The 18,534-nt window shown below is 39.1% G+C and overlaps 1 protein-coding gene across 3 annotated transcripts in view; it reads left to right on the forward strand.

The window, feature by feature from the left end:
- Positions 1-18,534, forward strand: part of LOC126471137 (delta(14)-sterol reductase LBR-like) — an 887,948-nt gene that overhangs the window by 141,782 nt on the left and 727,632 nt on the right. For all 3 annotated transcript variants that reach the window (XM_050099227.1, XM_050099228.1, XM_050099230.1), the window contains exon 3: positions 15,479-15,671. In XM_050099227.1, coding sequence (XP_049955184.1) covers positions 15,479-15,671 — 193 coding nt within the window. The remainder of the gene's footprint in view (positions 1-15,478; positions 15,672-18,534) is intronic.

An 18,534-nucleotide genomic window follows, 5' to 3' on the forward strand; every position in this document is an offset into this window, starting at 1 on the left:
AATATCACAGAGACTGTTATTTCTGAAGAAAAAAATGGATTTAGATCAGGTCATGCATGCTCAGACAGTGTGTTTATAATTAAAAATATTATAGAAAAACAGAGAAAATTTAATATAGAAACCCATATAGCCTTTATCGACCTTGAAAAGGCTTTCGACCATGTGAGTAGTGATAACGTATATAAGATTATGTCTGAATGTGGCTATCCTTATCACCTAATAGAGGTAGTGAAAAGTCTTTACAAAACTACACACATTGTGGTAAACACAAGTAGGAATCGATTAGAAGAAATAATTATTACCCAAGGTGTCAGACAAATGAGTGGACTATTATCTACCTTTTTTAATATCTACCTTGACTTCATTCTTCACACATGGTAATGTAAAGTAAACAAAGGAATTAAGGTAACGAATGAGGAATACCTGAATGTACTTATTTTGCTGAAGACATAGTCATTACTGAAATGAATGAAGATGACCTCCAAAGATCAGTATATCAGCTGCACGAAATTTTCGAGAGGTACAACTTTAAAATTTCTAGTAATAGACCTAAAATAATGACATTCTGAGAGAGCTATTCAGTCAGATCAGAAATTGTTTTGGATCATTCAGTTTTAGAACAGGTCTTTCACATCTCTTATTTAGTCTGTGTTTTAAGTTTTGATTTTGACTCTGATATTGAAAATAAAACACAAATTCCAAGTTGTCTGAGCAGAGAAGGGGTTCTAAGGAAGGCAGAGGGCTGAGCAAGAAGAGGTATGGTTAGAAATGAATATGTTAGAACCAAATTACGTATTTTCAATATGACTGAAAAAATATCACGAAGCTTGGCAACAGCACCTCATGAGAATGAGAATGCCAGGTCACAGAATTTCCCAGAAAATCCTGAACTACAAGTTGATGGGAAAAGAGACATTGGAAGACCTTGAAAAAGATCGGATTGATTTTGTTTGTGAGTTCGGAACAGGCAACAGCCTAATTTGTGAAAGGAAGGTCATGATGATCAAAGTTTTCATTTATCTTTCACAAATCTCCAATGTGCCCTCCACCAAATGCACTGCATCATTCAGACAATAATCAAACTGGTTGCATACTTTGACAAGCAAGTCCAGAGTTTCTATGTCCCCCCCCCCCCCCTCCCCCTAGTTCCCCCTCCTCAAGTGTGCACCACCCTCCTCCCAAACACACACACACACACACACACACACACACACACACACACACACACACACACACACACGAACAAACCTACAGCACCCTAATGCATGGACTTCATTCCTCCCCTATTTGAGAATGAGAACACTTAGTGATTTCCAACAAAAGTTACACATAATTTCAAATCTTTACAAAACTTTTTCTCGCTGACTCCTCGTACAAAAAAGTTTATTGCTTTCTACATTTTCACTGTTCGTGCAGTTGAACTTCAGCATCTGGCAAGATGTTTTAATATATTTTTACCTTACTACTAATTCTGTTTGCAACACAATTTGCAGACAGTATCTGCACATATCGCTGGCTGTATCTGCAAAATTATATTATTGTAGGACAAACAGTTCAGGAGATATGACGTTATAAACATTGAGATGCGTGAAAAAAAATTAGCTTTTGCTTAAAATGGGGCACAAATTACTCACTTTATAATCGTCCAGTGTTTCATGATAAGAGCACTTAGTGACTTCCAATAAACTTAAAGCATAATTTTAAACCTTTTCTAAACTTTTTCCCATGTATATGCTTAAAGCAAATATTTAACAGATTAACGCATTTGCAATAGATGTTTGAAGCTGTTTTATACTAGGGAGTTTAATTTGTTAAAGAATAAGGAGCTTACTGATTGTTGAGAAATGCCCTTACATGTAGGAGCCAGTTTTGATAGTGCTCTCCAAAACATCCAGGTATGTAAGTTACTAATGTAAATGAGCAAACAAGCGAGGTAGCTACATAAGGGAGACCCTGTTGGCAATCACATGAACCGACAACTTACAATGTACAACATGACAAACTTCTAGTTTCAGTGCACTACTTGAAATTTACCTCAAGTTTCTACCTTCATTCATGTAGTTGAGTAGTCCTGTGAAATTGAATGCATCTTTTTGAAAGGCCCTGTATTGTGACTCTAGTGGTTATTATGTACATAACCAACTGTGGTAATAATGGCCATTGCTAACTGTCGTAGTCTTAATGGTTCGAGATATGGGCAATGTGTGGAAGGACAGAGACCATATGAAAAAGGTGACATGTGAATGCTAAGCATTTTGTTCATACCACTGACTCAAAATATAGCAGTTAACAGTTACAATGACACTCTGTAATCTTATTCACTTGGATCGCATTATTCACTTGGCATGATAATTGTGACTTTGGATTCGCATTCAGAACAATGGCAATTGAAATAACCACCCAGATTTGTTTATCCTAAACTGCATAAGGCAGATGCCAAGATAGTTCCATTGAAAAGGACATTATAATTTCCTTTCCCCACTAGAGTTTGTGCTCAGCTCTAATGACCTCATTATGGACAGGGCATTAAACACTTATCTCCCTTCATATTTGTTTGCTCAGTAGGTACATATTTCATTGTACATGTTTCTCCCAGTAGCACAGAAATGGTAAATTTCTGGACAGAAGTTTGTATTCAGATTTACACCTGTGCATGGGAATTTACACACACTGTGTGTTGTATCAATCAGCATCTCCTCCATCCGTTGCAGATTACCCACATTGATGAAATGGAAGAGTAATGGAAACTTTGGCTATAGAATGACATCAGAGCTACTGTAGAACATTAACAAATTTAGGAACAGAAGTTTCTAACATAGGTAGGATTGATACGGAAGTGTCAATAGGAGTTTATTCCCTCCATTGAGAGGATAGCCATAGTGGAGGAAGGTTGGACAAGTGACAATTCCAGGTAGCAAAAGACTCTGTCTGGTCACATTAATGTGACCACCTATCAAAAGTCTAAGTAACCATATTTTGCAGTGTCATTTGTTGTGAGACGTGCAGGAAGAATGTCAGATAGGTTCTGGTAGGTACTGACCGGGATGTGGAGCCATGTTGACTGTAGTGCCTTAATCAGCTGTGCTGTGTTAATTGGCTGAGGATCCATATCATGGAAAGTCCGGCTGAGGTGGTTCCACAGATTCTTGATTGGTTTTAAATCTGGTGGGTTTGGTGGCCATGGGAGTATGTTAAACTCAGCCTTGTGCTCTTTGAACCACGTATATACACTTTGAGTCATGTGACATTTTGCACTGTCCTGATGGTAGATACTATTGTGTTGAGGAAAAACAAAATTGCATGTAGGGGTGGACATGGTCCCCTAGGACAGAGGATACTTTTGTTGATCCATTATACCATTCAGAATGATGAGATCACTTAGGGAATGCCATGAAACTACTCCCCAGACCATAACAGTCCCTCCTCTGCCCTGACGATTCTTGCAGGGTGTTTGCTTTCAGATGTTTCATGTCAGTGGAGCATAAAATGTGATTTATTTGAAAAGGCCACCTGTTGCCATTCAGTGGATGTCCAGCTACGGCATTGGCATGCAAATTCCAGCCTTCATCACGGATGAACAGCAGTCAACATGGCTGCATGGACCAGATGTCTGCTGCGGAGACCCATACACAGCAGTGTTTGTTAAATGGTCAGGAAGGAAGCACTGCCGTTAGCTCCTTGGTTCAACTGGGCAGTCAGTTGCTCATCTGTTCACCTGTACACATTTCTGCAGCTATCATTCACCTGTCATCTGTGGCCCATGGTGCACTGCAGTTGCCTTGGTGTCAGTTTTGGGTAGTGCCATTTTGCTGTGCACAGTATACTTTATTCCCGATGACATGCAAATAGTTTACAAACTTAGCTATTTTGGAAATGTTCCATACTTGGCCCAAAAGCCCATGATGATGCTCTTTTGGCCGTCAGAGAGAACGGTCTGTTTCCGCATTACGACGACTACTACACTGTTTTCCCACATCCCCACTACATGCTTTATATACCCTCTATTGATGGTGTTACCACCTGCCCTCTGTGGGTGATTATTGCATGTTAATGTTGAATGTAGACGGTGCTCACATTAAGCACGTGTGGTATGGGTAAAAACAGTGTTTTTAAAAAAAAAAATATTTTATTTTATTTGGTTTTTTGGTGGAATTTAAATCGTTGGGATCTTTTTGTATATCTCAAAAGGATTTTCCTGAAAAATTGGTTTTAGGACCTATATTTTATATTATTGTGTTTGTCCGCCATGCCCGAATTTACTTTGACTGTAAGATTTCACGTTCACCTTTCCTTCTCACTTATCTTTTATTTTTCTTGTTATGTGAAATGCGCAGCTAACCTGTAACAGTCCCATTATGATGCTTATCTGTTTCACATGTTTCATCTTTGGAAGTTTGTTTCTGTTGTTCCTCTAATTGTTGTGTTGTGGTGAATCCAGTTTTCTCTAGATCTCACTGAAGATGACAAAACCAAAAGGAATATTTAAAAAGAAAAAGTTTAAAGACAATCAGGACAGAATGCACACTCCTCACGTACATATATCATGCGAAAATATCCAGTAAAAGTGGTTCACTTGATACTGTTGACAATGCTTTGTCAAAAAAACAGTCTTCTTTTTTTGACGAATATAGAATGCTCACTGGAACTTCAAATGGTTCAAATGGCTCTAAGCACTATGGGACTTAACATCTGAGGTCATCAGTCCCCTAGACTTAGAACTACTTAAACCTAACTAACCTAAGGACATCACACACAACCATGCCCTAGGCAGGATTCGAACCTGCGACCGTAGCAGCAACGCTGTTCCGGACTGAAGCACCTAGAACCGCTCGGACACAACGGCCAGCTCACTGGAACTAATGGAGAAAGGAACAATATTATTATGCATGTGGGTGTTTTAACTGTTATTGTTTTTAATTTTGTGAAGTGCATGATATGCGGACTATCTGAATATGTGAAGATTGAAGAAAGCAACAGTGGTAGAAAAGGTCTGGCAATTCCACTACAAATAGTTTTCTGTAATTGTTTATCTGTTGTTTCCTTTATCACTTCATCGAAGCTAGACCCAGTGGGCCTTATGGAGTAAATACAAGACCGTGTACACTCTACGTTCAGTTGGGAAACGTAAGGCTGCTGGAAAGCTTTTATGTGCTGCCAAGAATTGCATGCTTGCACAAAGAATTTTCAGAATGTGTGATCATTATTGAAGAGAGCTGTAGTGGAAGTTAGTGAGGAGAACATGAAGAATGCTGCAAGGGAAGCTGTTGTAGAAAATGAACATTGCACAGACCTTCCCATTGCTTGAGATTGGAGCTCGCAGAAAAGGGGACATCTCTCCCTAGACGGTGTCATTACAGCAACAAGCATAGATACAGGAAAGGTCACTGGTGTAGCAGTTATATCCAAAAATTGTAAAATTTGCAAAAGATTAACAGGAGGCAGAAAGGAAGAACACAAACTGAAATGTGTTTCTAACTATGAAGATAACAGTGATGGTATTGAAGTATTTGGTGTAAAATAAATATTTGAAAGATCATAAAAGACAAGAGGCATTTGTTACGCTCGATGTCTTGAAGATGAGACAGCAATGCCTACACGAGTATGGCGAATTCCAACTCCTATGGTGATGTGGAAATTACCAGAATGAAATGTGTCGACCATGTACAAAAATGTTTGGGGACCAGACTGAAAGGCAAAAATGCTGACAGAACAAGGTCATTTGACTAAGAATGAAATAGAAAATCTCCAGAGATATTATGGACAAGTGTTTAGAAGGAGTAAGGACAATTTAAAAGCTCAAAGAATGATGTATGGGCAATATTTTTTCATAGATCCTCTACAGATGTCATGGTCTCTGCCTAAAAGGTAACACGTCATGGTGCAAGTTTAACAGGGCAACAGTGACAGGAGAATCTTATTCACATAAGCATAGTCTTCCAGCAGCTGTACTTAGTGCTATAAAGCCCATATTCAGAAATGTGGCCAGGCCTGAGCTACTGGAGAAGTGTTTGCATGGGCAAACCCAAAATTCAAATGAGTGTTTCAACAGCTTTATTTGGAATTGTCTAGCAAAAACTGTGTCTGTAGGTACACAGACATTAAAAATAGCCCATGGCGGCATTCTCACATACAATTGTGTTAAGTGTTGGGTACTACAAAAATTACGAATCATTCCTAAGAAGAATATGGTCTTCACCATTGTGACAACTGTAGAGTGCAAGATGCTGAAAGATCCGTAACAGAAATGAGAAGGGGGGGGGGAAAGAAGACAGAGAGAGAGAGAGAGAGAGAGAGAGAGAGAGAGTTAGCTAGATGTTGCAAACAAAAGCTGGAGGACACTCACGAGGCAGAAGAGGGCAAAACATATGCATCAGGCTGTTTTTAATCATCTGTAAGTGTTCAAACTCAGCTCATTTTCTTTAAAAGTGATTTCCCAGATATAACATTTTTTTACTGGAGAAGTCACCTGTTCTGAAGAACTATTCAAGATAATTCGGTGAAATGTAGTATGTATCAAGATATCTACCATATTCAACTATGGAACTTTAAGTAACGTCAAATTTTGTATTTTTTCTTCTAAATAAAATTATAAATGAAGAATAATATGGCAAAATTTTGTTTCTTTCATTTGCTAAAAATTTTTGGATGAAAATCAACTTATAAATAATTTTTTTAGGTTTAGTGTAATTCACAGTAGGTACTTAATGTCTGGTAGAAATTTCATTGCTGTAATTCTATAGCCTTCTCACAAATGGGAGAACATTTGGAGTAAAATTAACTTAGACTGGATAGGGGAATACACTCCACATATTGTTCCTGTTAATGTGACTGGACTGTGTATAACTGTCCTTGTCTGTGACTCTAACCAGCCTACTACAAGCAGTTCCTGTAGTGATACATCTTCATATGAAAGCAACCTTATGCGCTTTGTATTTCCCACCAAATGAGCCACTCAAAATGAGATACTCTAAGCCATCTCTTGAATCTGATTGTGCATAAATTTCTCCATGGAAAATTCAGTAGTCATAATCTGTTACGGGGACATACGGCCACCTACCCCAGTGCTTGAGTAATGTCAGATCTTATACATCCAAAAGATAAATGTCTCCTGAATTCAGAGTATATTTCAATATGACCAACAGCTCACCCACAACCACATATCTCTCATTCTGCTTTGTTGTTGCTGCAGATCATGTTCAGTGGGAAGACGATGTTGACCACCTGTGTGACAACATGGCCATTGGAATTCATATACAGGTCAGAATATACTTTGAAAGGGTACCGTGCAAGTGGATGGCAAGTAAGCGTTGAGAAGTAGATGCTGTAAAATCGAATACATTTTCAATTGCTTGCACAAAGTCCAGGACTTGGATGTACATTGCACAGACATCAGAACAGTGTAAGGGTACCATTATTGACACCCTTACCAATAATTGGTAAAAACAACCTACTTCTTGTGAGTACTATATTGTTGGCCTTGTAGAATGTTCCAGACAGGGCAGTTCTAAGCCCCCTATTAGACTTTATGCACTTGGGAGATGTTGGAGAGACAGCAGTGGTCACAAGTGGCTGAAGGTGATGGTTGGCCTGCAGTTCAGAAGCTGAATAAGTTGTCATAGTTGAAGAAATATTACTTTGATTGAGAATATTGGAAGTACTGTAAATAGAGGATGTGTTTTTTAACATGTGAAATAAAATTTGTGAAGTGTTAAGTGAAACATCGAAAATTTGTTGTTGTGTGGTCTTCAGTCCTGAGACTGGTTTGATGCAGCTCTCCATGCTACTCTATCCTGTGCAAGCTGCTTCATCTCCCAGTACCTACTGCAACCTACATCCTTCTGAGTCTGCTTAGTGTATTCATCTCTTGGTCTCCCTCTACAATTTTTACCCTCCACGCTGCCCTCCAATACTAAATTGGTGATCCCTTGATGCCTCAGAACATGTCCTACCAACCGATCCCTTCTTCTGGTCAAGTTGTGCCACAAACTTCTCTTCTCCCCAATCCTATTCAACACTTCCTCATTAGTTATGTGATCTACCCATTTAATCTACAGCATTCTTCTGTAGCACCACATTTCGAAAGCTTCTATTCTCTTCTTGTCCAAACTATTTATCGTCCATGTTTCACTTCCATACATGGCTACACTCAATACAAATACTTTCAGAAATGACTTCCTGACACTTAAATCTATACTCGATGTTAACAAATTTCTCTTCTTCATAAACGCTTTCCTTGCCATTGCCAGTCTACATTTTACATCCTCTCTACTTCGACCATCATCAGTTATTTTGCTCCCCAAATAGCAAAACTCCTTTACTACTTTAAGTGTCTCATTTCCTAATCTAATTCCCTCAGCATCATCCGACTTAATTCTACTACATTCCATTATCCTTGTTTTGCTTTTGTTGATGTTCATCTTATATCCTCCTTTCAAGACACTGTCCATTTCATTCAACTGCTCTTCCAAGTCCTTTGCTGTGTCTGACAGAATTACAATGTCATCGGCGAACCTCAAAGTTTTTATTTCTTCTCCATGAATTTTAATACCTACTCCGAATTTTTCTTTTGTTTCCTTTACTGCTTGCTCAATATACAGATTGAACAACATCGGGGAGAGGCTACAAGCCTGTCTTACTCCCTTCCCAACCACTGCTTCCCTTTCATGTCCCTCGACTCTTATAACTGCCATCTGGTTTCTGTACAAATTGTAAATAGCCTTTCGCTCCCTGTATTTTACCCCTGCCACCTTTAGAATTTGAAAGAGAGTATTCCAGTCAACATTGTCAAAAGCTTTCTCTAAGTCTACAAATGCTAGAAACATAGGTTTGCCTTTCCTTAGAAGAAAGATTAAGATAAGTCGTAAGGTCAGTATTGCCTCACGTGTTCCAGTGTTTCTACGGAATCCAAACTGATCTTCCCCGAGGTTGGCTTCTATTAGTTTTTCCATTCGTTTGTAAAGAATTCATGTTAGTATTTTGCGGCTGTGACTTATTAAACTGATAGTTCGGTAATTTTCACATCTGTCAACACCTGCTTTCTTTGGGATTGGAATTATTATATTCTTCTTGAAGTCTGAGGGTATTTCGCCTGTTTCATACATCTTGCTCACCAGATGGTAGAGTTTTGTCAGGACTGGCTCTCCCACGGCCGTCAGTAGTTCCAATGGAATATTGTCTACTCCGGGGGCCTTGTTTCGACTCAGGTCTTTCAGTGCTCTGTCAAACTCTTCACGCAGTATCGTATCTCCCATTTCATCTTCATCTACATCCTCTTCCATTTCCATAATATTGTCCTCAAGTACATCGCCCTTGTATAGACCCTCTATATACTCCTTCCACCTTTCTGCTTTCCCTTCTTTGCTTAGAACTGGGTTTCCATCTGAGCTCTTGATATTCATACAAGTCGTTCTCTTATCTCCAAAGGTCTCTTTAATTTTCCTGTAGGCGGTATCTATCTTACCCCTAGTGAGATAGGCCTCTACATCCTTAAATTTGTCCTCTAGCCATCCCTGCTTAGCCATTTTGCACTTCCTGTCGATCTCATTTTTGAGACGTTTGTATTCCTTTTTGCCTGTTTCACTTACTGCATTTTTATATTTTCTCCTTTCATCAATTAAATTCAATATTTCTTCTGTTACCCAAGGATTTCTACTAGCCCTCGTCTTTTTACCTACTTGATCCTCTGCTGCCTTCACTACTTCATCCCTCAAAGCTACCCATTCTTCTTCTACTGTATTTATTTCCCCCATTCCTGTCAATTGCTCCCTTATGCTCTCCCTGAATCTCTGTACAACCTCTGGTTCTTTTAGTTTATCCAGGTCCCATCTCCTTAAATTCCCACCTTTTTGCAGTTTCTTCAGTTTTAATCTACAGGTCATAACCAATAGATTGTGGTCAGAGTCCACATCTGCCCCTGGAAATGTCTTACAATTTAAAACCTGGTTCCTAAATCTCCGTCTTACCATTATATAATCTATCTGATACCTTTTAGTATCTCCAGGGTTCTTCCATGTATACAACCTTCTTTTATGATTCTTAAACCAAGTGTTAGTTATGATTATGTTGTGCTCTGTGCATAATTCGACCAGGCGGCTTCCTCTTTCATTTCTGTCCCCCAATCCATATTCACCTACTATGTTTCCTTCTCTCCCTTTTCCTACACTCGAATTCCAGTCACCCATGACTATTAAATTTTCGTCTCCCTTCACAATCTGAATAATTTCTTTTATTTCATCATACATTTCTTCAATTTCTTCATCATCTGCAGAGCTAGTTGGCATATAAACTTGTACTACTGTAGTAGGTGTGGGCTTCGTATCTATCTTGGCCACAATAATGCGTTCACTATGCTGTTTGTAGTAGCTTACCCGCATTCCTATTTTCCTATTCATTATTAAACCTACTCCTGCATTACCCCTATTTGATTTTGTGTTTATAACCCTGTAATCACCTGACCAAAAGTCTTGTTCCTCCTGCCACCGAACTTCACTAATTCCCACTATATTTAAGTTCAACCTATCCATTTCCCTTTTTAAATTTTCTAACCTACCTGCCCGATTAAGGGATCTGACATTCCACGCTCCGATCCGTAGAACGCCAGTTTTCTTTCTCCTGATAACGACATCCTCTTGAGTAGTCCCCGCCCGGAGATCCGAATGGGGGACTATTTTACCTCCGGAATATTTTACCCAAGAGGACACCATCATCATGTAATCATACAGTAAAGCTGCATGCCCTCGGGAAAAATTACGGCTGTAGTTTCCCCTTGCTTTCAGCCGTTCGCAGTACCAGCACAGCAAGGCCGTTTTGGTTATTGTTACAAGGCCAGATCAGTCAATCATCCAGACTGTTGCCCTTGCAACTACTGAAAAGGCTGCTGCCCCTCTTCAGGAACCACACGTTTGTCTGGCCTCTCAACAGATACCCCTCCGTTGTGGTTGCACCTACGATACGGCTATCTGTATCGCTGAGGCACGCAAGCCTCCCCACCAACGGCAAGGTCCATGGTTCATGGGGGGGTATAAGTAATTATAAGTAAATATATTATAAGTAGTAAAATAGGTTCAGGAGTATTGTGTGAGTGGTAGGATGGCAATTTGAATATTGTGAAGGTGACTGTCTATATAATTGGATACCAGAAGAATTCTTACAATTTTTTGATGGTGCTAGAGAGACAGTTAGATCTTTCTGAATGTGAATCACATGATGAATCTTTTTCTTATGTCTAGACAGAATGAGTGATGCAAGACTGTGTGACATTGACAAGGGATCATATACTTGCTTCAAGGATAAATAACCTGTTTTATATTTGAGCAACTGTGATCATTTTAGTTAAGCATAGATCCCTAAAATGAAAATGAGAATTTGGCGTAATTGGCCAGGAGGCCCCTTACAGGGCAGGTCCAGCCGCCTGGGTGCAGGTCTTATTACATTCGACACCACATTGGGTGACCTGCACGCCGGATGGGAATGAAATGATGAAGACAACACAACACCCAGTCCCTGAGCGGAGAAACTCCCCGACCCAGCCGGGAATAGAACCTGGGCCCCTTAGTACGGCAGTCCGTCACGCTGACCATTCAGCTATCGGGACAGACATAGATCCCTACATGCATAGCAAGCACTGGATCGGTCAGTTTAGGCACACGGAAAAATTCAGTAGCCACCTATGTATTGATATAGTTGCTGACCCTTCTGCTCATCTTGATAAGCACTAGATTTGAGTGAAGTGTCATTATTAAAATAAATGGGAGTGAGTTTACAATAGCATTTGCTAGAGTGAATGGGAAGCTGTGCTCATTGCCTCTGTAGCTGCTAAGTTGTATATGACTCCTGAGTAAATGTTGAATGTTTCAAGGAACCCTGTCATACATGATTGGATTTAGGCTTGTCGGACCTAGCATTTGTGAGCTTAGAACTGGTGCAGTAATTAGCTTTGGTTATGCTTAAGTGACTGCTGTTGAGCATGGCTGTGGAATGTCTTGTTGCTGATAATGAGCATCTTGTTTTAAACATCTAGCTTCTATGACTGGTATAAACTTCTATCAGAACTGTTCAACTGCATTACGAATCACAGACTCATCTATATTATTAATACGCTATCCCAGAACACCCTACCAGTTGCAGCGTAAGAGCAAAAAAATTTGATTTTCAGTATTTTGCATAATTATTGACCGAATTTTATTAATTAAAATGTTGTTGTAATGTACTCATTAAGAGGTATAATCTTATGTTAAAAGTTTAACAAAAAGACAAGTATTACAGTTTTAAACTGTATGTTCGTTGTGAGGCATTGTTACTGACAGTGCGCAAGTAGATGGATTTCATTTATCCACTATTTGAGAATGAGAGCACTTAGTGACTACCTACAAAAATTACACGTAATTTCAAACCTGTACAAAACTTTTTCCTGCTGACTCCCACCTAGAAGAAAGTTTATGCTTAATGTGTTTTTGTTATTCATGCAGTCAAACTCCAGCATCTGGCATGACGTTTTAATTTATTACTTCTGTACTGCTAACTATATTCCCAACAAACTTTGTAGACAGTATCTACATATATCACTGGATGTACCTGCAAAACTATATCATTGTAGGACACACAGTTCAGGAGATATGACATAATAAACATTGAGATGTGTGGAAAAACTAGCTTGTGCTTAAATTGGAGTGCAAATTACCTAGTTTCTGTTCATCCAGTGTTTCACGACAAGAGCACTTAGTGACTTCCAACAAACTTTAAGCATAATTTCAAACCTTCCCAAGCCTTTTCTCGCTTACATGCTTAAAGGTGAATATTTACTGCATTAACTCACTTGTAATCAGACACTGGAAACTATTTTATACACTGTAGTCTGATTCTTTAAAGAATAAGATGTTTACTGGTAGATGGCTAATGAGGCAAAACATTTTGTATGAGATATCCTTTGAGCTTGTGACACAGCTCTTTTGTTGTAGATTTCACAAAGATGAGTGGTGCTTCTCTGACTGAGTGGAGTCTATGGCTCTCCAGTGTTTCATTGCAGCAAGATGAGAGTATCTGCAAGAAGTAAAAATACACAACAAAATCAACAGTTTGAGTAACTAGAACACAGCAATTGGGCTTCACCTAATAACACATCATATTCTTCAGTACAGATTCTTTGTATAGTTACAAAATTTGAAAGAGGATACTTTCTATATATGCAAGGGTTTGCAGGCTTTGGCTGGTGTACTAAAAATTACTAAAGAACAATTTTCATGTAACAAACTGAATGAACCATAAGAGATGATGTCATGTTTCAAGCATCCTGTGCAAATTTGTCCAAAGTGCTTAACAAGTTCCAAGAAGCCACAGCAATGAAGGTACCTGATCACACCACAAGAAGGCAACCAGTACACACGAACACAAATGACCACAACACATGTCAGGACTCACAAAACAACTGTAATACCTGTGTGTAAATTCGTTAAAAAATATTCTATTGCCATTAGTCCAAAGATGATGATTATACCGTGAATCATGTTGCTTCATTAAATAATTTTGTGGCTGGTAGTGGTTTCTGAAAAACTGTTTCATATTTTTGAAATAGTCATAGTCAATTAATAGTCAATATATTTTTAAATTGTAAGATTAATATACATAGAGATTATCCTAATAATGTTGAAAACACTCAATACTGAATTTAAATTAATTTGTAACATTCTGTCATATGTGTATATAGACGTAACGTATCTGGAAAAGTAATAGGAACCAAATTGTGTCATCTCAGAGGTATGAAATATAACATAACAAGTCCATTCTGTAAGGCACATGGGCCTTCCTGTTTGTACGAAATGGTGAGTCCCTTAGGACCAAACACTGTCTCTCTGTCTTAAGTAGACAATCACATGAAGTGAAACAGCTTGTATTCAATATCTATGGAGCTTCCCAACAACAAAAATACTAACAAGGGTGTTGAATTGTGCCGCAGAGACATAGTGGGATTGATTTTAGTTAAAAGATAAATACATAGAAGACTTTGTTGGTGTTAGAGCATGATAAAGAGGGCATGTGGAGAGCTTTAAAGCACAGCTGCATTTATACCCACCTTCAACACACCTGTGTTACCAGAGTAGATCAGAAGTGCTTTTTATCTTTTGTAAGATGTCACCCATGTGCTGAACCCAATGCGATGTTGTAAATGCCATTGGTGTGGGTGCACAACCCTGTTTTGCAAGAACTGGACATGTTGTGGAAATGCTTTGTTTGGGATAAGAATAATTTGTCCATCACTGTTATTCTACATCAACAGCTCTGAAAATCATACAGTCCAGAATCATGAGTTCTCATAGTACATTAAAGAAAAGAAAGTCTTTAAAATCAGGATCACAATGTGAATCCTTTAAGCCTAAGGGTAAGCAGCTTATCAGACAGTTGTATCACCTGTATTTGCAGTGTCATTTGCTGCTGTGACTAAAAACAGGTGGTAGGGTACAGCTTTACAACATTGATGTCATTGGTAAAACCAGGGCACACATGTACCACTGGGCCATCAGCTAATACGAAAGGTAGCAGTAAGCCAAAGGTTGTCACATCTTCCATACATGTAGTTATGAGGGAAAAACTAACAAATATGTTTCAAGTGATCAGATTAGAAAACAGGTAACTCACATACCTAGAAAAATCCATTCCCACTGATTTTCTGTTAGTAGATCTCAGGGAGTTTGAAGTTTGTATGAAGAAAACCAACAGTGCCCTCATCCAATTTCTCAACTAATGTAGCCTACAACTCGATGGAAATCAAAGAACAAAGAATGGCTTCACTGCTGAGATTACTTCCACACTGTAGGACTTATGTAGAGGAATGAAGACTCTTAGCACAATGAAGACCCCTGTGCCTTTGCCTGCAACAATCCCATGAGTCTGACACCCATGTTCAGAGGGGTTAGAGCATTTACAGAAAGGATGTCAACAGTAGGCAAATGGATGAAAGTGATGCAGCTGCTGCTATAGCACATGTGTGGAGTAAGGTGTTGGTATGTTGTCTTTACATATCCCCCTCTCCCTTCTTCTAATAGCACTATAAACAGTGAGGCATTTCACTGCCTTATATGACAGCTGCTGCTCTTGCCTATTTCTTCTTTGTAGGGATTTTTAACTTAAAACCATGTGTTTTGGGGCTCACTACCATCTGCTTCCCCCCAGTTTCTACCTGAAGAAGCCAGCCAGTTCACTGTCCAACAAGGCAAAGTGGATGTTGTACAGCCAAATGGATCATGTTTGAATATGTACAAGGCAGGGGTGATCAAGTCACCAATATTTTCCATTTGCTGCTTATGTCTGTTACTAACGATGTGATAGAGTTGCAGTTACCTGCTTCCCATGTTAATAACTTTGAATGTGATATTCCATTGTTCTTAAAGGGATTAGTACTCAGTTTCAAACACCAAAGCAGAAACTTTGCTAAATTTTTGTGCAATTTCTCTTTATAACTCTTACGATTACACATTTGTTTCAGCATGAAACATCACCAGCACATGCACGCAACCCAGTTCGTATAGTCACACGTAGCACATCTAGCAAAAATCGGAAGAGACCTGAAGAGATACGAAAATCTCCAGCTAGAAAAGTCCGTAAACTGTTTACTGAAGAAGAGAACATCAGATTGGGTGCCAAATTAAGCGATGTAAAAGAAAATACTACTGCAGCTGGTTAGTATTCAAGTTGAAAGTCATTTGTGTGAAAGTTCGAGCATTTTGCATGTGTATAGTTCTTAAAACTGTGAAGCTATCAGCAACTGTAGTCCAGTTGATATTATTGAACCATTGTAATCTGTTAACATGGCTTTGCCTTTGGAAATTATTACAAATGCTCCCATAATTAGCATGACTGATACGGTGACACTTGCTATGTTGAAATATAGCAGTTGGTGCTTTCTTCCTTATGGTAGAAATTTCATAATGCTCTATTTGTTAATTTACTGTGTGAGATTAATGCTACAGTTTTTGTTGCTTTTCTTTTAATCATAACAGACTCCACAGACAGCAGAACTAGCCGAAAGATGAATAGTGATTCATAAGCATGAGTAAAATTAAAGCACGTTAATGAATTTTGTAAACCAATAATGAACAAAAACAATTAATTTGTATAATTAAATTTTATTCTTTTCCTTGAAAACGTTCAAAATGTGTTTCCACCTCAAATTAAATAAAGAGATTGCTTCTGATGGTGTGCCAACAAAAATAAGAGCAACGAAGTACACGGAGGATGCAAAAGAACAATCCCAGCATCAGTGTATTTCTAATACTTATTACAATTGAACTATGAGGATAAGTCAAATGAAAACCTTAAATTTGTAATAACAAATCGAAATTTCGCGCCGTTATCCTGTAAGTTGGTAAGCATGCTACAAACAGCATGCAGAATGGCCTGTAGGTGGCAGCATAGTGCAGATGCACACATACTGTCACAGTGTCAGTATAAAGATGGCCGCCCCACTTGTGACTTGCAACAGGGAAGAACAGCGTTCTGTTATTTGGTTTTTGCGTAGTGAAGATGTGAAACCCATTTAAATTCAACAACGAATTAAGGTTCAGTTCAGTGATGCTTGTTTGTCCCAGCAGCAAGTCTATGAATGGAGTAGGAAGTTTGCAAATGGTGTGACTTCGGTGGAAGATGCTCCTTCTCTAGGTCAGGCACAATGAGTTGTGACTCCACAGAACATTGGAGCAGTTGAAGCCATAGTGAAGGAAAACCACCGAGTGACACTGAATGACATTGCAGCATGTTTACAGATTAAACATGGGTCAGCACGCCACATTGTGCATGATGTGCTCCAGTTTCACAAAGTGTTTGCATGATGGGTGCCACGGCAGCTGACTCCTGAAATGAGAGAACAACGTGTTGATGCTTGTAAAGAAATTCTTCGGCACTTTGAATGAGAAGGTGATGGCTTTCTTGCAAGAATCGTTACTGGGGACGAAACCTGGGTTCACTTCCACCAACTGGTAACGAAGAGAGCGAGCAAGGAATGGTGCCATTCCTCATCACCAAAACCAAAGATGTTTTGAACAGAACAATCAGCAGGGAAGGTTATGCTGACACTCTTTTGGGGCATTTTGGAGCATTAGTGGCCTAGAGGGACCACTGTCACCAGTGCATCATACACAGATCTTCTAAAAAATCATCTGCGGCCTGCAATCAAATCAAAGTGACGTGGATTGCTGTCAACAGGTGTCCTTTTGCAACATGACAATCCAAGGCCCCACACTGCCTGTACGACAGTTGCAACAATCACAAACCTGCATTTTGAGTTTCTTCCTCATCCACCACACTCACCAGACCTTGCCCCCAAGTGATTTCCATATGTTTGGACCACTCAAAGACGCAATGGGAGGAAGCGCTGGAGGACTTGCATTGAGCGTGGGGGAGATTATGTTGAAAAGTGATTCGGCTTTGTACCTCTTCTGCACAGTAAATAATATTTAAAAAAATATTTAAGGTTTTCATTTGACTCACCCTCGCATTTTTTGAATTACTTAGTTGGTACAATTTTTTCGAAGTTTTTTGTGTTTTCTCATTTTGATGGTTATTTTTTCAGAAGTACTGTAAAATAATAAAATTTATTCCAGCATCTGTGACACACAAATGTTTAATGCCTAAAAAGATGCCAAATGTGAATGCCACTGAAGGATGAAAAGGAGTCTGTTCTAAAAGAAATCAAACTTGGGTTGGAACAACTCTGTGATATGCTGGCTGGAAGTGTTAGTAGATATATATAACAAATCTTGTACTAACAGAAGTATTCCGTAGTAGGCAGGCAGCAAGAAATGAGTTAACTGGGTCATTCCTCAGTATTTCATGATAATGATGCAGTTAGTTGTGATGACTTTCACTTCATCTGGTATGCTGGACAGGACAGTTGATGTGAGAACTGTTGCTGTTGCTAGGGACTGCTTGCTGTAGTGTTCCCTGTCAGAAGAAATTATAGTAACTCCACTGCTATGCATAGTCCGAAGTTGCACCACCTGATTGTGGCATAACTGTATAATGATTTATTATGACAAGAGTGTTTTTTTTTTATATGTATATATACAGGGTGTTTCAGAATCAAACAGTGGAAAATCCAGGATGGAATGTAATAACATTGTGAAACGGAAAGTTACTACTCACCATATAGTGGAGATGCTGAGTTGCACAACAAAAAGACTGCCCCAAATGTAGCTTTTGTCCAGTAAGGCCTTCATCAAAATTGGATGACAAAAACACACACACACACACACACACACACACACACACACACACACACACACACAAATGCAACTTACACACATATGACTGCTGCTGTCTCAGGCAACTGTGGCCTCAGTTGGCAGAGACTGCAGTTGTGTGTGTGTGTGTGTGTGTGTGTGTGTGTGTGTGTGTGTGTGTGTGTGTTTTGTCTAATTTGATGAAGGGTGTTTCAGAATGACATTTTAAAAATTTAGGGCAGGTTCCTTACAGCAAATGAAGCAGGGGAATTCTGGTAAACATGGACTTGGTTCAGATGGCTCTGAGCACTATGGGACTCAATTG

The sequence above is a fragment of the Schistocerca serialis genome, chromosome 3 (genome assembly GCF_023864345.2).
Source record: "Schistocerca serialis cubense isolate TAMUIC-IGC-003099 chromosome 3, iqSchSeri2.2, whole genome shotgun sequence".
NCBI lineage: Eukaryota > Metazoa > Arthropoda > Insecta > Orthoptera > Acrididae > Schistocerca > Schistocerca serialis.